Genomic DNA, 20,682 nt, shown 5'->3' with positions numbered 1-20,682 from the left:
ACACAGCCGCCCAGGCCCAGTCGCTGGGGCCACAGCTTGTATATAGTAACTTGTTGAGGACGGTAAGAAGGAGGTTGTTCCTTTACGCTGAAGAAACCTAAAGCGACTAACTGTCAGAGGGACCCCAGGCTCTGAGTTGAAGGAGACACGCTGCTGCAGGCCGACAAAGTGTGGATACAGTGCTGAGTGGAGACGTAGCTGAGGTACTCCCAGGACCCCAAGGCGGCCGGTGGTGGGGTGAGGTGGGTTATGCTGCCCCACTCCTAAACGGGCTGCCCGGGATAGGAGTCACTCCATGCCACAGCTAACCACCCCTATAACCAGTGCTGAGAGAAATCGAAGTCAGCATAAAGATACTGAGGCCTCGCAGAAACCCAGGTAGAGGAACAAGGAGGGAACAACAACAAAAAGAAAAGAGAAGAAAGTGCTTGCTTTCATCTACAGGTACCCCTGGGTCGCAAGTTACCAGCGTCCACCGTATCTGAATAAAGGGAAAGAATCTGATTCAAGAAAAGGACAGATAAGTACTCTCTGAATTTATTTATGTTGAAGATTTTTTGCTGTATATTCTAAAAGAAAGGGGGGTTTAAAAAAGACAGGGAGAGAGCAAGGAAGAAGAAGAAAGGGAAGGAAAAAGGAAAAAAAAAAGAGAATTAATCCCTAGAAAGTCAATAAGGAGCAAATTACTGGCTAGATCCATTAGTGGACTTATGTGGCTAAAAACTTCTTATTCTTTCTTTGTGGGTGAATGTCTCTCCCCCTAATAACGGAAGATTGAAGATTCTGGTACTATCCCATTTTTTTTGGAAAGGGAAAAAAAAAAAGAAAAAGGAGAAAGGGAGAAAAAGAGAAATAGGAGGTCAAAACATTGTGGCTATTTCAGTATTGGGGACATTGGATGTGATTCATTTGACTGATGAGACAAAGACCATCTCTCTGGTGCCAAGTCATACGATGCATGTTGTTTTTTTTTACTCTGCTTCTCAAGTGAATGTCCCTGCTTTTCATGTGATTTAACTGACTGTTGAGATAAAGAACATTTCTCTGTTGCTAAGTTATATGAGGCATGATGCATTTTTTTTTTTTTTTTCTCTGTATTTTTCTCTTTTGTGGGCTCAATGTATATACCGCAGTGATTAGGGATGCACTTTAAGGAAAGAGAAGGGAGAAGACAGGGTTAAAATCTTAACTCAGCTGGACTTTGTATGTGCCTATTCATTGTAACGATATAGGTTATTTAAAAGGTACTACAAGGGTAATGCTTTCTGGGTGAAAACAATCTATTACAGGGAGATAGAGAAGATTCTAGGGAAACTGAACAAAATGTGGTGTATACACTAAAAAGCCGAGCCGGTGGAAAATCAGTACTAATTATGATAAAATAATCCTTAAAATTTAGTACAGGCAAAAGGAGACAGCCAAATTATAGAGTGGGATAGTGCATGTGCATTAGCAAGGTGGGGAAAAATATTTTCTGGTATAACTACAGTATTAGGTAGGAGGCTGAGACCCTCTATTTTTTTTCTCCGTTGTTTTCTTTTTGTAAATAAGTTGCTGAGATATGTAAACAAATTAGACTACAGAATTATCAAGAGCTCAAACTGTGGTCTTAACGGTTACATCAAGCCTATGATATATATATATAGGCCTGTATAAAAACTGTGTTAAAGTTAAATAAGTTTTGATGAGTCTGTAAGAGAACAGTAGTACTGTTAGAATTAAGCTTGGTCTGATTCTGAGGCAGGGACATTGGAGTGAGGAATTTATCTTAGTAAGGTAATAAGAGAATCTGTATCTGTGTTGTGGGTTTTTTTTTTTGTTTTTTTTTTTTTTTCCCCCTATCCTTCACGGCAATATTGAAGTAGAGACAACTCACGCCAGCTAACAATACTGGCATTAACACTGTAGAAATACATAATATTTGACACCCCCCCCGTTTTTTCTTTCCCTTTATATTATTTAATCACGTCAATTCTCACTAGGTTCATATAGTTTTGTAAGTAGAGTTTTTCTGATTAATCACTAATAGGGGTATTCATCCCCCCTCCTCACAGTCCCACGTGTGTTTTTTTTTTTTTTTTTTTTTTCCTCTCTCTCTCTTTCTTTTCTTCTCTCTTTCTTCTTTCTATATATATAGTTTGCATGAATGATCTATGGACAGATTCTTAGTAACTACAAAAAATAGCTCAGGAAATATGCCACCTAAACAACCTAAAAAAACTCGCAACAGTATTGGTGCCCTTGATCTAGATCTAGCAGATAAAAACCCAAGCATGAATCAAAATATCAATACTGAGAGTCTGGTAAAGCAAATTTCTGATATATTTATGCCACAATTTGATAACATAAGAAAGGAGATTGTATTATTGTCTAACGAAGTTAAGCAGTTCTCCAATAGGATATCTGAAATGGAGAACAGAATCTCTGATATAGACGATATGCAATTTAGTCAACAAGCTACTCTTGACTCACAAGGTAAACTAATACAGAATATGCAAATGCGTATTGATGACCTTGAAGATAGGTCTAGAAGGAATAATTTAAAATTTGTAGGCATACCAGAAGTACAAGAATATGCAGATATTATGGACTTAATTTCTTCCGTAATACCTAAAGCACTGGGATTTCCCATAGATCAACTCCCGCTACCTGTTGAGAGAGCTCATAGGGTAGGGGTAAGTCAAAGGAAAGATAATTCCCAAGTGCTGAAGAGACCAATTATAGCAAGATTTTTAAATTTTCAGGACAAACATAAACTTATTACTCTTTACCGCAAAGCTATCCCATTTGAAATGCACAATAAACAGATCTTAATATTTCAGGATTTTTCTTCAGAGACGTTAAATAAAAGAAGAGAGATGGCACCCCTCTGTACTGAATTGATTGACTTAGGGATAAAAGCTACTATGATTTACCCTGCTAGACTTTAAATTTGGCAGAATTCTGAGATTGTCCTGATAGACAAAACAGAGGAAGCCAAACAGTTTATTAAGAATATTAGGCTTGCTCAGAGTCCTGTTGTATAAGAACATTATGGCAAGCAGGAAATATATAGGTTTACAAGCTGAAAGACGATATATGTTTGTTTGTAGGTATGTCTGGTGTTTTTTTTTTTTTTTTTTTTTTCTCACTCTCTTCTTTCCCCTTTCCTCCTCCTCGGCTTCCCCCCTCACGTCCAATATATTTTTTAAACTATTAATGTTCAGTACGGCTTTATTAAAAAATGTTAAAGAAACAAGTAGAAAAAACAATTAAAATTCTATCCTGGAATGTGGGGGGAATCAATTCACCCATAAAGAGGAAAAGAATAGTATATCAGCTGAAGAAATCCGCCCCCGATATAACACTAGTACAAGAGACACATCTGAATCAAATAGAATCAGCCAAATTAAGAATGGGATGGATTGGTGAGGTAGTAGCAGCCCCGGCGGTTGGTAAAAAAAGAGGAGTAGCCTGCCTTTTTAATAAAAATTTAGACTATCAGATTAAATCTCAGATAATAGATAAGGAAGGCAGGTTTTTAATTCTAAACTTATATATCCAAGAACGTAGGTTTACTATTTGTAATATCTACGCTCCAAACGAGCACTCGCCACTGTTTTGGAAGAACCTCTTCGCCAAACTTTTGGATTTTATAGATTCAGAGTTAATAATTGGAGGGGATTTTAATAGTGTAATTAACCCATATCTGGATCGCTATAAACATACACAGGTAAATAGATATCGTAGGGAAGCTGAAGGCTTAAATAAATTCGTCAAAAATCTGAAACTGAGGGATGTTTGGAGGTTACAGCACCCAGACGAGAGGGCATATACCTGTGAATCAAAATCACACAAAAAATTTTCAAGAATTGACATGTTTTTAATTAGTGAATCGCTTTTAGGCGCTGAGATTAGGACAGACATTGCTAATATTGTGATCTCGGATCACGCTATTATCTCTTTAGTATTAGGCCAGTATAAGACTGAACAGAGTAAAAAGTTGGGGTTTTTCTTTCCCTCATTCTTAGTATCTAATATTAAATTTAGAAATTGGATGCAAGCTAAATGGAGAGAGTTTCTCTATTTCAATAAAAATTATCTATCAAAGATAGAAACTTTCTGGGAGACCTCAAAAGCCTTTTTCAGAGGACAGATCAAGTCATATATGATAGCAAGAAAGAAAGCTATAGGCAAGAGGGAGATTCAACTAGCTAATCAGTTAAAAAACAAGTATGCAAAATATCTAGAAAATCCCAGTAAGCTAAACTGGTCTAATTATCAAAATGCGAAGTTAGAGAGAGAAACTTTTTTAAACCAACAGATATCAAAATCTGAGGTTAATAACTACTTAAGATTCAAGAGATTTTCACCTAAACTAGCCAAAGCAATGGCCAATCTAGTAAAAAGCAAGAAAAGAAATAATTTTATTGGAGCCATTAAGGTTAAAGACCGGAGATATATCTCTCCGAAAGAAATTTTATCACAGTTTCATAATTATTTTCAAACAATATATGCGCCTGATAAAATTGACCTTGAAGCAAAAAACTATTTTTGGAAAAAGATTATTACTCCAAGGATCAGTGCAGAGCAGCTTGAAGTATTGAATAAAGAGATAACGGAGGAGGAAATAGCTTTGGCAATAAAGAAAGCTGCCAATGGCAAAGCTCCAGGCCCAGATCTAATTCCAGCAGAATTTTATAAAATATTGGAGGAGGATGTCGTCTGCATTTTGGGGAGATTATTTAATAGTTATTTTGTAGAAAATGTTAAACCCTCTAGGTATTTCTCAGCGGCGAATGTAACATTAATACATAAAAAGGACAAGGACGTGGAATGTATGGACTCTTATCGTCCAATTTCCCTATTGAATTCCGATTATAAACTTATGGCCAGTATTTTGGCAAACAGACTTAAAAGCATCATAGGAGATATTATACACACAGACCAAACTGGATTTATGCCAGGTAGGACTTCTCAGAAAAATATCAGAACCGCCATGTTTTTAATAGAGCAGGCATTAACTGGAAAGAGTAAAAAGGGAAAACAAGACTCAGACTTTGCCCTGCTGACAGTCGATGCCCATAAGGCCTTTGATAGTATTACCTGGGATCACTTATTCTCAGTATTGAACAGTTTTGGGATAAGGGGAAATTTTTCAAACTTTATCAAATTAATCTATCAGGATCCTATCTCTTACATATTAGTTAATGGCTTGAGTTCTCCAGGGGTGACACTCCAGAAAGGAACAAGACAAGGGTGCCCATTGTCACCATTACTTTTTAATATCTCACTAGAACCCCTGGCAATTAGATGTAGGAATAGATTAGAAGGGGTCGTATCAGGGGATAAAAGATATGTTCTGTCTCTATATGCGGACGACATCCTCTTCTATATCTGTAATTCCAGAATAAATATACCACTGATAACTAGAATAATCGATGAATTTAGTAAATTCTCAGGATACAAAATCAATTTAAAGAAATCCGAGATCATGTGGATTATTAAAAAAAGAAATAGTTTGCTTGATAACCCATTTAAACTTGCAGAAGGGAAGGTTAAATATCTAGGGATTATCTTATCAAAGAATTTAGACGACTGGTACAGCTTAAATTATACACCTATCTGGTTGAAATGCAGTGATTCCTTAAAAACCTGGGCTAAACTCCCACTCTCTCTATCAGCAAAAGTATTACTTATTAAAATGATGCTGTTGCCAAAAATTCTATTCCTCATGCAAAATATACCAGTATTTATTCGAGCTAAAGATATTCAAAAATTTAATTCTGAATGTTCAAAGTTTTTTTGGGGTAAGGGGAAGCCACGGATAGGACTTAAAAATCTGGCTCATCTGACAACTGATGCCGGATTTGCCCTCCCTAATCTAAAAATATATAACTTGGTCTGTTTGGCAAAAATAGCGCTAGATTGGTTATCAGGGGCAGAGTATGTAACTAATTACCAAAATGAGGAAAAGGCGATAGCCCCCCTCTCCTTGAAAGCTGTATTACATTATCCAGTTTCTAGACCAATGGAAAAAGCTAAGTACAAGTACACAATTCAAAACATTACTGTGGCATGGAAAAAAATATGCCAATTGCTTCAAGTAAACTTTAAAATGTCACAGTATTTACCTATTAGGGGGAATCCCGACTTTATAAGCGGAATGGAATCAAGTGTATTCAGTGAGTGGAACAGGAAAGGACTAGTATGGATCATCCAGTTAATTGATTACCAAACAATGACTGTTAAACCTTTTGAAATCCTCGCCAAAGAATTTAAGTTGGAAAAAAGGCAATTCTATGCGTACCTACAGGTACGACATTTTATTAATAGTAATAACTTAACAGCGGAAAGCCTAAATAATGTGAAAGACATAGACACATTTATTAGAATTTATAGTGCAGGGATTCATTCCATTTCTTATATGTATAGAACTATTATGTCTTTACAGGCTAAAGCCAAAATTAGAATACTCCATGCGAAGTGGTGCGAAGATGTCAGGGAGATCAATTTAGATCGTTTTAGGAAAAGTTTAGTCCTGATAACAGACTTCTCCCGAGAGATCTCATTCAGAGAATCCCATATTAAACTACTAAACAGAGCATACCTGACTCCTCGATCGATGTCAAGATGGAAGAATGCGCAAATTATTAAATGTACAAGATGTAGTGCCCTAGATACCGATTTGATACATGCTTTTTTTTCTTGTCCTAAGATAAATAATTTTTGGTGTAAGGTAGAATATTGGCTAAACAAATATATACCGGTCAAATTAAAGTTAAGCCCAGAATTAGTAATATTTCTTGCACAGCAGACAGAAATTTACAATAAACAACTAATTAATACAGCTATCTTGGTAGCAAGACAACTAATTCTCAGAAATTGGAAAGCAAAGAACGCACCTAGTATAGCTATATTCGCAAAGGAAATGCTACTCCAAATGACACTAGATTTTAAAGGCCAAGCAATCCTTATGGAGAGTAAAATAAACTCATTGATGGAAAAGTGGGAAAAGTTTTTATTATCCCAGTCATGTGACGTACAAAGACAAATAATCGCTCCACTTCGGGATTCACAAGCATTTCAACAGCTAACTATGCTAAATAAATATCAACACCTGGCAACATGATTATGTATAAAGAGAACTATGAATAATTCGTGAGGAGGGAAGTGGGGGAGAGGAGTTGGCTTTAACTATAAAAAATTTTCTTTTTTTTTTTTTTTTTTTCTCCCTCCCTTTTGTTTTATTATGTTTTGTTTAGTTTTGTTTTGTGTTGTTTTGTGTCTTTTTTATTATTTATATTTGTATATCTGTATCGGTTGTAATTAGAATATATTTTAAAGGAAATTAGGAGGAAAGGAAAAAGAGAAAAAGACCAAAAGTAAGATACACGATTTGAGGAAGATGATAGACAAGGCTGTTATCCCCGTAATATTAAATTTTCTGCAAGAAGGGTCTCCTTTGTAATAGCAGAGTATTAGAGGGCCACCTGAATGATTGAGGAGGTTGAGTTTAAGTTATAGGCAAATAATATATTTGAATACAGGAGGCTGACTCATAAGTGAAGATCTAATTTATATGAATTAATACCTTATTATTGTAAATTCAAAATAAGCACCCTGCGAGGTGAAATATGAGCCTAAAATGTTGGGTTTTATTTATGTTATGGTTTACCCTGCGAGGTGAAAGATAAGCCGATTTGTAAGGCATGTATTTTTGCTTTTGGTTAATAAATAAAAATATTTTGAAAAAAAAAAAAAAAAGAACTAGATTTAAACTCCAGGGAGGAGTCAAAGGTCTGTAAACAGGCTTGATCCTGACCAAAGCCTGAACAAAAGCTTGAACATCTGGCACAGCTGCCAGTCGTTTGTGTAACAAGACAGATAAAGCAGAAATCTGTCCTTTTAGAGAACTCGCTGACAATCCCTTATACAAACCTTCTTGGAGAAAGGAAAGGATCCTAGGAATTTTAATCTTACTCCATGAGAATCCCTTGGATTCACACCAACAGATATATCTTTTCCATATTTTATGGTAAATCTTTCTAGTCACAGGTTTTCTGGCTTGTACCAGAGTATCTATCACAGAATCCGAAAACCCACGCTTAGATAAAATCAAGCGTTCAATTTCCAAGCAGTCAGCTGGAGAGAAACTAGATTTGGATGTTCGAATGGACCTTGTACTAGAAGATCCTGTCTCAAAGGTAGCTTCCATGGTGGAGCCGATGACATATTCACCAGGTCTGCATACCAAGTCCTGCGTGGCCACACAGGAGCTATCAAAATCACAGAGGCCCTCTCCTGTTTGATCCTGGCTACCAGCCTGAGAATGAGAGGGAACGGTGGAAACGCATAAACTAGGTTGAAGGCCCAAGGCGCCACCAATGCATCCACTAGAGTCGCCTTGGGATCCCTGGATCTGGACCCGTAGCAAGGAACCTTGAAGTTCTGACGAGACGCCATCAGATCCATGTCTGGAATGCCCCATAATTGGGTCAACTGGGCAAACACCTCCGGGTGGAGTTCCCACTCCCCCGGATGGAAAGTCTGACGACTCAGATAATCCGCCTCCCAGTTGTCTACTCCTGGGATGTGGATCGCAGATAGGTGGCAGGAGTGATCCTCCGCCCATTTGATGATTTTGGTCACCTCTCTCATCGCCAGAGAACTCCTTGTTCCCCCCTGATGGTTGATGTAAGCAACAGTCGTCATGTTGTCAGATTGGAATCTTATGAATCTGGCCTTTGCTAGTTGAGGCCAAGCCCGGAGAGCATTGAATATCGCTCTCAGTTCCAGAATGTTTATCGGGAGAAGAGACTCTTCCCGGGACCATAGACCCTGAGTTTTCAGGGAATCCCAGACCGCGCCCCAGCCTAATAGACTGGCGTCGGTCGTGACGATGACCCACTCTGGTCTGCGGAAGCTCATTCCCTGGGACAGGTGATCCTGGGTCAGCCACCAACAGAGTGAGTCTCTGGTCTTCTGATCTACTTGAATCATTGGAGACAAGTCTGTATAGTCCCCATTCCACTGTTTGAGCATGCACAGTTGTAATGGTCTTAGATGAATTCGCGCAAAAGGAACTATGTCCATTGCTGCAACCATCAACCCTACTACTTCCATGCACTGAGCTATGGAAGGCCGTAGAACAGAGTGAAGAACTTGACAAGCGTTTAGAAGCTTTGACTTTCTGACATCTGTCAGGAAAATCTTCATTTCTAAATAATCTATTATTGTCCCCAAGAAAGGGACTCTTGTCGACGGAGACAGGGAACCTTTTTCTATGTTCACCTTCCACCCGTGAGATCTGAGAAAGGCTAGAACAATGTCTGTGTGAGCCTTTGCTTTTGAAAGAGACGACGCTTGAATTAGGATGTCGTCCAAGTAAGGTGCCACTGCAATGCCCCTTGGTCTTAGAACCGCTAGAAGGGACCCGAGCACCTTTGTGAAAATCCTTGGAGCGGTGGCTAGTCCGAATGGGAGAGCCACGAACTGGTAATGTTTGTACAGAAAGGCGAACCTTAGGAACTGATGATGATCTTTGTGGATAGGAATATGTAGATACGCATCCTTTAGATCCACGGTAGTCATAAATTGACCCTCCTGGATTGTAGGTAAAATCGTTCGAATAGTTTCCATTTTGAACGATGGCACTCTGAGAAATTTGTTTAGAATTTTTAAATCCAGAATTGGTCTGAAAATTCCCTCTTTTTTGGGAACTACAAACAGATTTGAGTAAAACCCCAGACCTTGTTCCACAGTTGGAACTGGGTGTATCACTCCCATTTTTAACAGGTTTTCTACACAATGTAAGAATGCCTGTCTCTTTATTTGGTTTGAAGATAAGCGAGACATGTGGAACCTTCCCCTTGGGGGTAGTTCCTTGAATTCTAGAAGATAACCCTGAGAGACTATTTCTAGTGCCCAGGGATCCTGAACATCTCTTGCCCAAGCCTGAGCAAAGAGAGAGAGTCTGCCCCCTACTAGATCCGGTCCCGGATCGGGGGCTACACCCTTCATGCTGTTTTGGTAGCAGCAGCAGGTTTCTTGGCCTGCTTACCCTTGTTCCAGCCTTGCATCGGTTTCCAAGCTGGTTTAGTCTGGGAAGCATTACCCTCTTGTCTAGAGGCTGCAGATTTGGAGACCGTTCCGTTCCTGAAATTGCGAAAGGAACGAAAATTGGACTTATTCTTAGCCTTGAAAGGCCTATCTTGTGGGAGGGCATGGCCCTTACCCCCAGTGATGTCTGAAATAATCTCTTTCAATTCTGGCCCAAAGAGGGTCTTACCTTTGAAAGGGATATTAAGCAATTTTGTCTTGGAAGATACATCCGCTGACCAAGACTTTAGCCAGAGCGCTCTGCGCGCCACAATTGCAAACCCTGAATTTTTCGCCGCTAATCTCGCTAACTGCAAAGCGGCATCTAAAATAAAGGAATTAGCTAACTTAAGTGCGTGAATTCTGTCCATAACTTCCTCATACGGAGTCTCTCTACTGAACGATTTTTCTAGTTCTTCGAACCAGAACCACGCTGCTGTAGTGACAGGAATAATACACGAAATAGGTTGAAGGAGGTAACCTTGCTGTACAAAAATCCTTTTAAGCAAACCCTCCAATTTTTTATCCATAGGCTCTTTGAAAGCACAATTGTCCTCAATAGGAATGGTCGTGCGTTTGGCTAGTGTAGAAACCGCCCCCTCGACCTTAGGAACTGTTTGCCATAAGTCCTTTCTGTGGTCGACCATGGGAAATAATTTCTTAAATATTGGAGGAGGGACAAAAGGTATGCGTGGCTTCTCCCACTCCTTATTCACTATGTCCGCCACCCGCTTAGGTATTGGAAAAGCGTCGGGGTGAACCGGGACCTCTAGGAACTTGTCCATCTTGCACAATTTTTCTGGGATGACCAGATTGTCACAATCATCCAGAGTAGATAGCACCTCCTTAAGCAGTGCGCGGAGATGCTCTAATTTAAATTTAAATGTCACAACATCAGGTTCTGCCTGCTGAGAAATTCTTCCTGAATCAGAAATTTCCCCATCTGACAAAACCTCCCTCATTGCCACTTCAGATTGGTGTGAGGGTATGACAGAAAAATTATCATCAGCGCCTTCCTGCTCTACAGTGTTTAAAACAGAGCAATCGCGCTTTCTCTGAAATGCAGGCATTTTGGATAAAATATTTGCTATGGAGTTATCCATTACTGCCGTCAATTGTTGCATAGTAACAAGCATTGGCGCGCTAGAAGTACTAGGGGTCTCCTGCGTGGGCAAAACTGGTGTAGACACAGAAGGAGATGATGTAGAACTATGTCTACTCCCTTCATCTGAGGAATCATCTTGGGCAACTTTACTATCTGTGATAGTACTGTCCTTACTTTGTTTGGACGCTATGGTACAATTATCACACATTTTAGAAGGGGGAGACACATTGGCTTCCATACATACAGAACATGATCTATCTGAAGGCACAGACATGTTAAACAGGCTTAAACTTGTTAATAAAGTACAAAAACCGTTTTAAAACAAAACCATTACTGTCTCTTTAAATTTTAAACAGGGCACACTTTATTACTGAATATGTGAAAAACTATGAAGGAATTATTCAATCTTAACCAAAATTTCACCACAGTGTCTTAAAGCATTCAAAGCATTGCACCCCAAATTTCAGGCTGTTAACCCTTAAAATGTGGAAAACGGAGCCCCCTTACAGTCCCAGCCTTTGCTGCAACTTCACCAAACCCAGGGGAGTATACGATACCAAATGAAGCCTTCTAGGAACCTTTTCAATGAATTCCAGACCCACACACACACATGCAGCTGCATGTACTGATCTAAAAAGTAACTGCGCAGTAATGGCGCGAAAATGAGGCTCTGCCTACTACAGAGAAAGGCCCTTCCTGACTGGGAAGGTGTCTAAACAAGTGCCTGACATAAAAAACGTTCCCCAAAGTTATAAAAGTGTGAAAATCAACTTCAAACTGTATAAAATACCTAAATAAAGCAATCGATTTAGCCCATAAAAGTGTCTACCAGTTTATAGCCCATATTAAGCCCTTTATTCTGTTTGAGACTAAGAAAATGGCTTACCGATCCCCATGAGGGGAAAAATGACAGCCTTCCAGCATTACACAGTCTTGTTAGAAAAATGGCTAGTCATACCTTAAGCAGAAAAGTCTGCAAACTGTTCCCCCCAACTGAAGTTCTCTCAGCTCAACAGTCCTGTGTGGGAACAGCAATCGATTTTAGTTACTGCTGCTAAAAACATACTCCTCTCATAAACAGAACTCTTCATCTCTTTCTGTTTCAGAGTAAATAGTACATACCAGCACTATTTTAAAATAACAAACTCTTGATAGTAGAATAAAAACTACAACTAAACACCACATACTATTCACCATCTCTGTGGAGATGCTACTTGTTCAGAGCGGCAAAGAGAATGACTGGGGGGGGGGGGCGGAGCCTGGGAGGGACTATATGGACAGCTTTTGCTGTGCTCTTTGCCATTTCCTGTTGGGGAGGAGAATATTCCCACAAGTTATGGATGACGCCGTGGACCGGACACACCAATGTTGGAGAAATCAGGATTATGGTATTCACAATAATAAAAAAAAAATGTTAGTGTGTGTTTGGGAAAAAAAACTTCTCACACTTAGATTTTATTTATATTGAATTATAGTTCATATATAAATATCTGATGTCAAAAGAAAGCACTATTTGTCCTCTAAAAAACAATATTTAAAACAATATCTAAGTGTGGGTGCACTTAATGTGAAAGAGGTAAATTATGGTTGAACAAACATATAGCTCAAATTCTAGGTTTTGATTATGTTCAGAACTTCTGCCTCCATCCTTAAGGGGTGAATTCCATCAGTCATTTAATAAAAGGAACCCGGTGTAACTTATTAGCCCACTGTGATCGGCATTAGTTTTCATACTCTGCATATATATTTTTTAAAGTAGAAATCTTACCTGTTCATTTCTTTTTTCTATCTTTGTGGAGTCCTGTAAACATTTTTTAGTGTTCATGTGAGATTCAGAACGTTTTGTCTGAAAACAATCCTCATTTGCTAGTGCTGGTTCATACAATGATTTGAAACTGTGCTCAGAACTCTGAGGTTTTTGGTAACTGTGCTCACTTGTTATATAAGTCTCTTCCTTTTTATATAGCGTGCTGGGTGGTCCCTTGTGGTTTTGACCCAAAGTCTTTCTTTCAGGTGCCATAGCCACATGTGACGAAAGTGTCCTCTTGTCATTAATTTGATTTTGTTCCCTGTGTGCACCAGAACAAGCCCACGATCGAAGATCAGGATGATTCCTCTTCCTTCAAATGGCAAAGATAAAAATAAATAAATTAAGCTTTGGAACATTAAGTAACTGTGTATTCATCAAGGTGTGCAACTGGGTTGTCAGTATATCTAGCTATATTTATGTACTTTTTTACTATTATTTTTTCGCCCAGGCTTTTTTCCCAAGTGCTGCCGTTGATTATACGTACCACTTCACAGTGTTTTTTTTTTTAATAAGCAATCTAATATTAAAAAAGGTTGTTGTTTTTTATGCTTACCTGATAAATTAATTTCTTTCACAATGGTGAGAGTCCAAAAGTTATCACATATGGGACTAAAGTCCAGTCCTCCTGAAGGACTGGACTTTAATACCACATGTGATTGCTTGCAGAATCTCAATATATTATGAAAGAAATATAAAATATGGCAAGAAATGATGGTCCAATTCTTTGGTGGCATACTCAGCAAGCTTGGTTTACTATGCCTAAGCATTCAGTATAACAATAAAATCTTGTTTTTTTCTTACCCTTTTCTTTGATTGGTTATATTTTGTGCTGATACCAATTGAATATGAATATAATATTGTTCTTTTTCAGAGGTTTGATTTATTTCATTAGATAATTATACATATATTTGGATATTCTGGAACAAAACACAGTCAAACTTTTCTGGTTTATATATACAGTTTAAAGTGAAAGTAAATCCTAGCATTTTACAAACACTAGGATTTACTATTGAAACAAATAAAGGGCACTTTCAGTCATGAAGTATACGATACTTCATGTAGAAAGCTCCTTTATTTTATTCAATCGATCGCCGCTCTTAGCTCCTACAGCAGAGCACGGCTAAAAAATTATTTGTCTAAGAGGTGACGTTTTCACCTCTTAGCCAATAGCAGTGCGGTAAATCCGGCTCCCATGGGCGCAAAGCCAGATTTACCGCACGGCTATTGGCTAAGAGGTGAAAACGTCACCTCTTAGCCAAAAACGTTTTTAGGCTCGGACTGTTGCAGCAGCTAAAAACGGCGATCGATTGAATCAAATAAAGAAGCTTTCTACATGAAGTATTTTATACTTCATGAATGAAAGTGCCCTTTATTTGTTTCAATAGTAAATCCTATTGTTTGTAAAACTCTAGGATGTACTTTCACTTTAACTAGGAAAGTATATTAATGAGTAACACCCCCCCCTCCACACACACAACACCCCAAAAAACATCTACAGCTAAGTTCAGTGTTCTTTCCAGGACCTATTTAAATGGACATACCATCTAGCTGATTTTGCGGACTAAGGGCTAGATTACAAGTTGAGCGGTAAATATTGTTAGCGCTAAGGCGATATTTGTGCTCAACTGAGTAATACCAGCGCATGCTAATGTGAGGAGCAATTTGAATGCGACCTAGCTTTCGCATTGCATGGAAGCATTGTGCTCACGAGAGCGGACTTCCATAGGCCCAATGGGAGCCTAGTTCTCATAGCGTCAGACATGGCATGAGAACTAGCGCAGCGAAAGGAGTAAGTCGCAAAGCGATGGGCAGCAAATGTAAATATATATTTATGTGTTAATATGTCTATATACACATATTAACACATAAATATATACAGTATGTATATAAGCATGTGTGTGTATATCTATATATATATATATATATATATATATACATACATACACACAGGGAATACACTGTTCCCATAGAGAGCAATGTAAAGGCGTTTGTTTTCTAACACCCCCACAGCCGCCAATTTTAGCCCCCAAAAACTGCCTAGTGTAGTTATTTTTTTTAAAAAGCACTACACACTGTATTTTGGAGGCAATTGGGTCATATTTAAAAAATTAACCAGAGGTCTGAACTCCGGTTAATTTTTTGAGCACTAATTGCTATTGAGATCTCACGGTAGCAATAACCAGCACTTGTAATGACTGGTTATTAATCATGCGCCCCCACAAACGGGCGAATCGCTCCACTTGTAATCTAGGCCTAAATTAGCTCCTTTTTTTCACTGTTCACTGTACAAATTATCAGTAAATCAATTTATTTTATATTATGCAATTATTTTGTTTTTAATTAAGTATTACACTGCCCCCATTCGGCTATTTCATAATGCCCCTAGGCTGGAAAAATCTTCAGTGGAAAACACTGAGCTTTGTCTTCAACTGAAATGCTTTCATACAATACAATACATTATTCCTTCTATAAAATGAATTGTATTAACTGTGGTTAACTATGGTTAAGATAATAATTCCAGTGCCTAGCCTTGGTTGCAATTAGGGTAGTCCCATTAACAGGCTCAGTATAGCTCACACACAATCATTGGACTATACAATTGGCTTATGAATAATGCTATGGCTGATTATATTAATTGTCAATATATCAGAATTAGGTGCTAAAAGTAGCAAAGTATCGATTATAGCATTTGTACAATTTATTCTTGAAGATAAAACAATTTGTTTACATTTGAAGTAGAAATATATTCGGAAATGGGGCTTACTGCCTATTGACTCGTTGGTATAAAGTTTCCCTGAATTCTTGGAACAACTCCCTACAAAAAATCTTCTCTCCTTCCATTAGCATTAGTACAGATATAGCCAAGCAATGAGAAAGAGTTTATTGCCCAGACATAAAAGGGGGAAATAACTCTAGACCAAAAACATCCACAAATTGTGTCTGGTGTGCCTTCTTTATATCTGTGGAAATTATGTTATTACTTATTATCAATTTTGTTTAACTTATGTACTTAATATGTCTGTCTGGTACATCTTTTAATTCATTATGAATAAAGAAGACTTGTTTTAACTATAGACTGGTTGTAATACCTCTTTAAATGTAACACCTCCTACCCCTTGACTATATAATGTCACTTCCAACATCTAATTTTGCTTGAATATTTTGTTCCAACCTACTCCTTGTTTTGGATCATTGTCTAAATTGTTCCTAAACTGTTTTCAAGCATCCGTAAAACTTTTCAGCTGCTAATCTATAATCCGGAACTTTCTCCTTCCCGGCTTCCACTGCCGATCGATATTGTCACTCAACTGCACCAGCGCTGCCCGACCTTCGGGATCACGCTCTTCACTGCACGCTGTTGCAACCACGCATCACAAGGAAGCATCTCCGTTAAATCGGATCTCCGCTTCAAAACTGCTTCTCCTCTGGCAATAAACCGCAAGTATATCTTGCATGCTGCAGATCTTTATTGAACTTTCAACTTATGCTTGTGACTCTTGCTTATTAACAACCTAAGCTCAATCCTACTAACAAATATTACAAAAGTCACGGATTTCATTACCAAACATACTGCTGACTGAATTTCCGCTACCTTTAACAATGACTCCAAGTGTTAATATCTTTCACTCATAAAAGCTGTTGCTACATTGTGTTAACCAGTTACAGAGTTCTAAATAGCATTCAATGCTTGTATCCAGTTTCCTCATTCCTATTCCTGAGCCTCTCATTTAAGTTAACTCTGGGCTATCATTTACATGGGGCCTGCTTTGGTGTATGCAATAAATACACAATGAAATTAAAATGCTATTTAACCTATTTCCCATTTAATTCACTAATATTATTTGGGTTATGCTATTTAGCTACAAACTTATATACTTCTAAAGGTTATTACAAAATTTTAAATAATATTCAAGCCTAAAAATAAATTATTTGTCTTGGGTTTACAAAAGACCCAAATGAAATTAGCAATCAGTTTGCCAATATAAACCAGACGATTGATTACCTTGCTAGAGGTCTCACTGAGGTACAAGCAGAAACCACAGCATTAAAAACATTGGTTAAAGACATAATATCCCCAAGACCTACTAATATATCTGAACCACATATTAATCCTCCAATACCATTATCAGGTAAAAGGTCAGAATTAAGGGATTTTAAAAATGCATGTCTTCTTCTTTACTCTATGAAACCACGTACATACCATTCAGAGAAGATAAAAGTGTGTACTACAATATCTTTTCTAACCGGGGAGCCCAGGGCATGGGCCAACAGGTTTTTCTAAACAAATGAACCTTTACTAGAATCTCTAGAAGACTTTCTGTCAGCAATGGCCAGCTTATACAAGGACTGTAACAAACAGATAAATGCTGAGACCAAATTGTGAGATCTAAAACAAGGTAAACGCCCCATAGAGGGCTATGTCACAGAATTTCAGATGTGGTCTGTTGATTCCCTATGGAATCAGATAAGTTTAAAAAAACTATTTAGGCTAGGATTAACATAGTCTTTAAAGGATGAACTCTCTAGAGTAGACATGCCAGAAACTCTTGATGCATTAATAAAATTAAGTACAACCTTGGATCGAAGACTAAGAGAGAGTCGTGCGGAAAGGTTAAATACCAACATTCCACAAAGAGACCTAGTACCTATTACACTGAAAGAACAACATCAACAACCAATCCCATGGAAATTGGCATAATAAAAGGGCCTCTATCACAAGAGGAGAAAACCAGAAGACGCATAGCAAAACTGTGCTTATATTGTGCCGATAAGGAACATGTCGTGTCCATGTGTCCTATACTAAATCGACAGAAGAAGGGTAAGAATTGTATTTTTAGTACTCTTTCAACTAACAAAAGATCTTGCCAACTTATCCTGTCTTTGTCATTACAGTGGGATCACCAAGAGGCCAGGACTGAAGCCGTAATTGACTCAGAGGCTTATAAAAGGGCCTCTATCACAAGAGGAGAAAACCAGAAGACGCATAGCAAAACTGTGCTTATATTGTGCCGATAAGGAACATGTTGTGTCCATGTGTCTTATACTAAATCGTCAGAAGAAGGGTAAGAATTGTATTTTTAGTACTCTTTCAACTAACAAAAGATCTTGCCAACTCACCCCGTCTTTGTCATTACAGTGGGATCACCAAGAGGCCAGGACTGAAGCCGTAATTGACTCAGAGGCTTATGAGTCAATCATCGACTAAGAATTTGTAAAACTTAACAAAATACCAAATATATTGAAGCAAAATTTATTGATGGCTCTTACATACAAAATGGCTCAGTTACCCAACATACTATACCTCTTTAAAGCACAACTCAACATGGTCACACTGAGTTCATCAATTTAGATGTTATTCTCACTTCACTCCATACCATATTCATTGGTTACCCCTGGTTAATTAAACATAACCCCACCATTGATTAGTCACTTAATACTGTAACTCTTCTTTCTCAATATTGTAAAACCACGTTATTAACACCTCGCTATAGCAAGTGTTGAAAGTGCTTTACCTCCTGAATACCAGGATTTTAAATATGTCTTTGATATTAAAGAAGCTGAAACTTTCCCCCCACATAGGATCTATGATTGTCCTATCGATATCATACCAGGTTCACACATTCCAATCCGTAGAATTTCTCCCCTCTCACAGAAAAAACTTCAACATTTACGTGAATACCTTGATGAAAACCTTAAAAAGGGTTTCATAGAACCTTCTACCTCCTCAGCTGCAGCTGGGTTTTTCTTTGTGAGAAATAAGGACAATACTTTGAGGCCAATAATAGATTATATATAGCCTTACAGCAAAGTAAGGGGGCGCTAGTGATAATATAGATAATGATATTAATCTATATACTCTTTAAAAAATGCAAATTGGTAATTGTGTATACAATACAGATAAAAAAATAAAACAAAATAAGAGAAAACTGAAATAAAATCCTCTCAAATGAGGGAAGTCCAAATATAATTACAAAATCAAGGCAAAAATGAGTCCTTTTCAAAACCAAGTGGAAAAGCCCTGTGGTGGCTGCCTCCTCCTCGCCGACTGGTCCGGGTATAACTATGAGGAATAGAAGAAAATAGAGGGGCGCCTCATGTGTAGGATCAACAGATATAAAAATCAGTAATAACAGTAGTAGAGCCAAATGGGTACTCACACACTTCACAAGCACACCAATGTCCCCAGTTTTGCCAACCTTTTTATGGGTGTCTTTGAAGACCGATACATTTACAATTCCAACTGGGCGGCAAACCTGGTATTCTATGGCCGTTACATTGATGACCTCATCTTTATATGGAAGGGAACCACAGATGAAGCTATACTATTCACTAGTCACCTCAACTCTAACAATATGGGCTTGTCATTTACACAATCTACAGGCCGAACAAATTGAATTTTTAGATGTCTGTCTCGGATGGAATGACGTGAGGGATGTTGTGTCTTCCACTTACTTCAAGGAGGTGGATAGTAATAACTTCCTCCATTTCTCCAGCAACCATCTCAATGGTTGGAAGACCAACATCCCCTACAGTCAGTTTAGACGAATCAGAAGGAACTGTAGCACATTGACACTGTATGACAAACAATCAGAGGTCTTAATTACCAGATTTAGGGAAAAGGGATACCCCAATGAGCTCATTAAAGACAGTTTTCTTAAGGCAAGGGGAGAAGATAGAAATACCATCTTAGCTCCCCGTTCAGATAGTCCCAATGAATTAGGAATGGCCCATTTGAAAGACCCTCTTTTCATAACCCAGTATTAACTCTGAACATTCCCATATTAAAAAAATCTTAAAGAGACATTGGCCGATAATATTAAAAGATCCAATTCTTAAAAATATTATTGGCAAGACCCCACGGACGGTGTTTCGGAGAGCGCCAACTTTAAAGCAAAAATTGGCCCCAAGCAAAATAGTACTATCAAAAAGAAATGGTTTACATACTGCCAAATCTCCCATAACTAGAAGAGAAAAATTAGGCACATTTAGATGTAATAAATCAAGATGTATCATGTGTAGTTACATCACACATGGTTGTACATCTATAAAAAGTCATACCACAGGAGAAATATTCCACATCAAGAAAAGAATAGATTGTAGTATGGATTATATTATTTACGTTCTGACCTGCAGATGTGGCCTACAATACTTGGGCCGCACCTGCAGGAAGATACGTACAAGGTGGAGTGAACACTTGAGAAATATCAAAAAGAGATCACTTAAACATAGTATTTCCCGACACAGCACAATCCAACACCATGGACACCACCACACCTTTGTCATCACTCCCCTTGAACATATTCCCAATCAAATAGGGTTCAATAGATACACTCGCCTGCGCCAGAGGGAAACATACTGGATATTCAAATTCCAGTCTTTGTTTCCCTCTGGCCTGAACGAGGTATTAGACCTGGCGGCCTTTTAAACAATAGTTTCCTTAACTAGTTTTAATTTTTTCCACACCCGAATTACAGGTGTGGTTGTTTCATTATTATTAATACATATTTACACAACACTCAGTTTTTTTTTTTTTTTTTTTTTCACATATAGAGGACACTTAGAGTTAGGAATCACTTTAGTATTAATACTTTTTAGTTACAGTTTTTTTTTTTTTTTTTTGTATTTTATGTGTATATATACACATATACAGAACATACAAAATTGCCAAAACTGGAGAATTACAGAC

The 20,682-nt window shown here is 38.0% G+C and overlaps 1 protein-coding gene across 4 annotated transcripts in view; it reads right to left on the bottom strand.

Moving 5' to 3' along the window:
- Positions 1–20,682, bottom strand: part of PHF20L1 (PHD finger protein 20 like 1) — a 584,626-nt gene that overhangs the window by 87,522 nt on the left and 476,422 nt on the right. For all 4 annotated transcript variants that reach the window (XM_053715368.1, XM_053715369.1, XM_053715370.1 and 1 more), the window contains one exon: positions 12,954–13,305. In XM_053715368.1, the coding sequence (XP_053571343.1) occupies positions 12,954–13,305 (352 nt within the window). The remainder of the gene's footprint in view (positions 1–12,953; positions 13,306–20,682) is intronic.

Source organism: Bombina bombina, chromosome 5 (genome assembly GCF_027579735.1).
Source record: "Bombina bombina isolate aBomBom1 chromosome 5, aBomBom1.pri, whole genome shotgun sequence".
Classification (NCBI taxonomy): Eukaryota; Metazoa; Chordata; class Amphibia; order Anura; family Bombinatoridae; genus Bombina; species Bombina bombina.
Note: the sequence above shows the minus strand (reverse complement) of the source record. Positions and strands in the feature narration are given on the sequence as shown.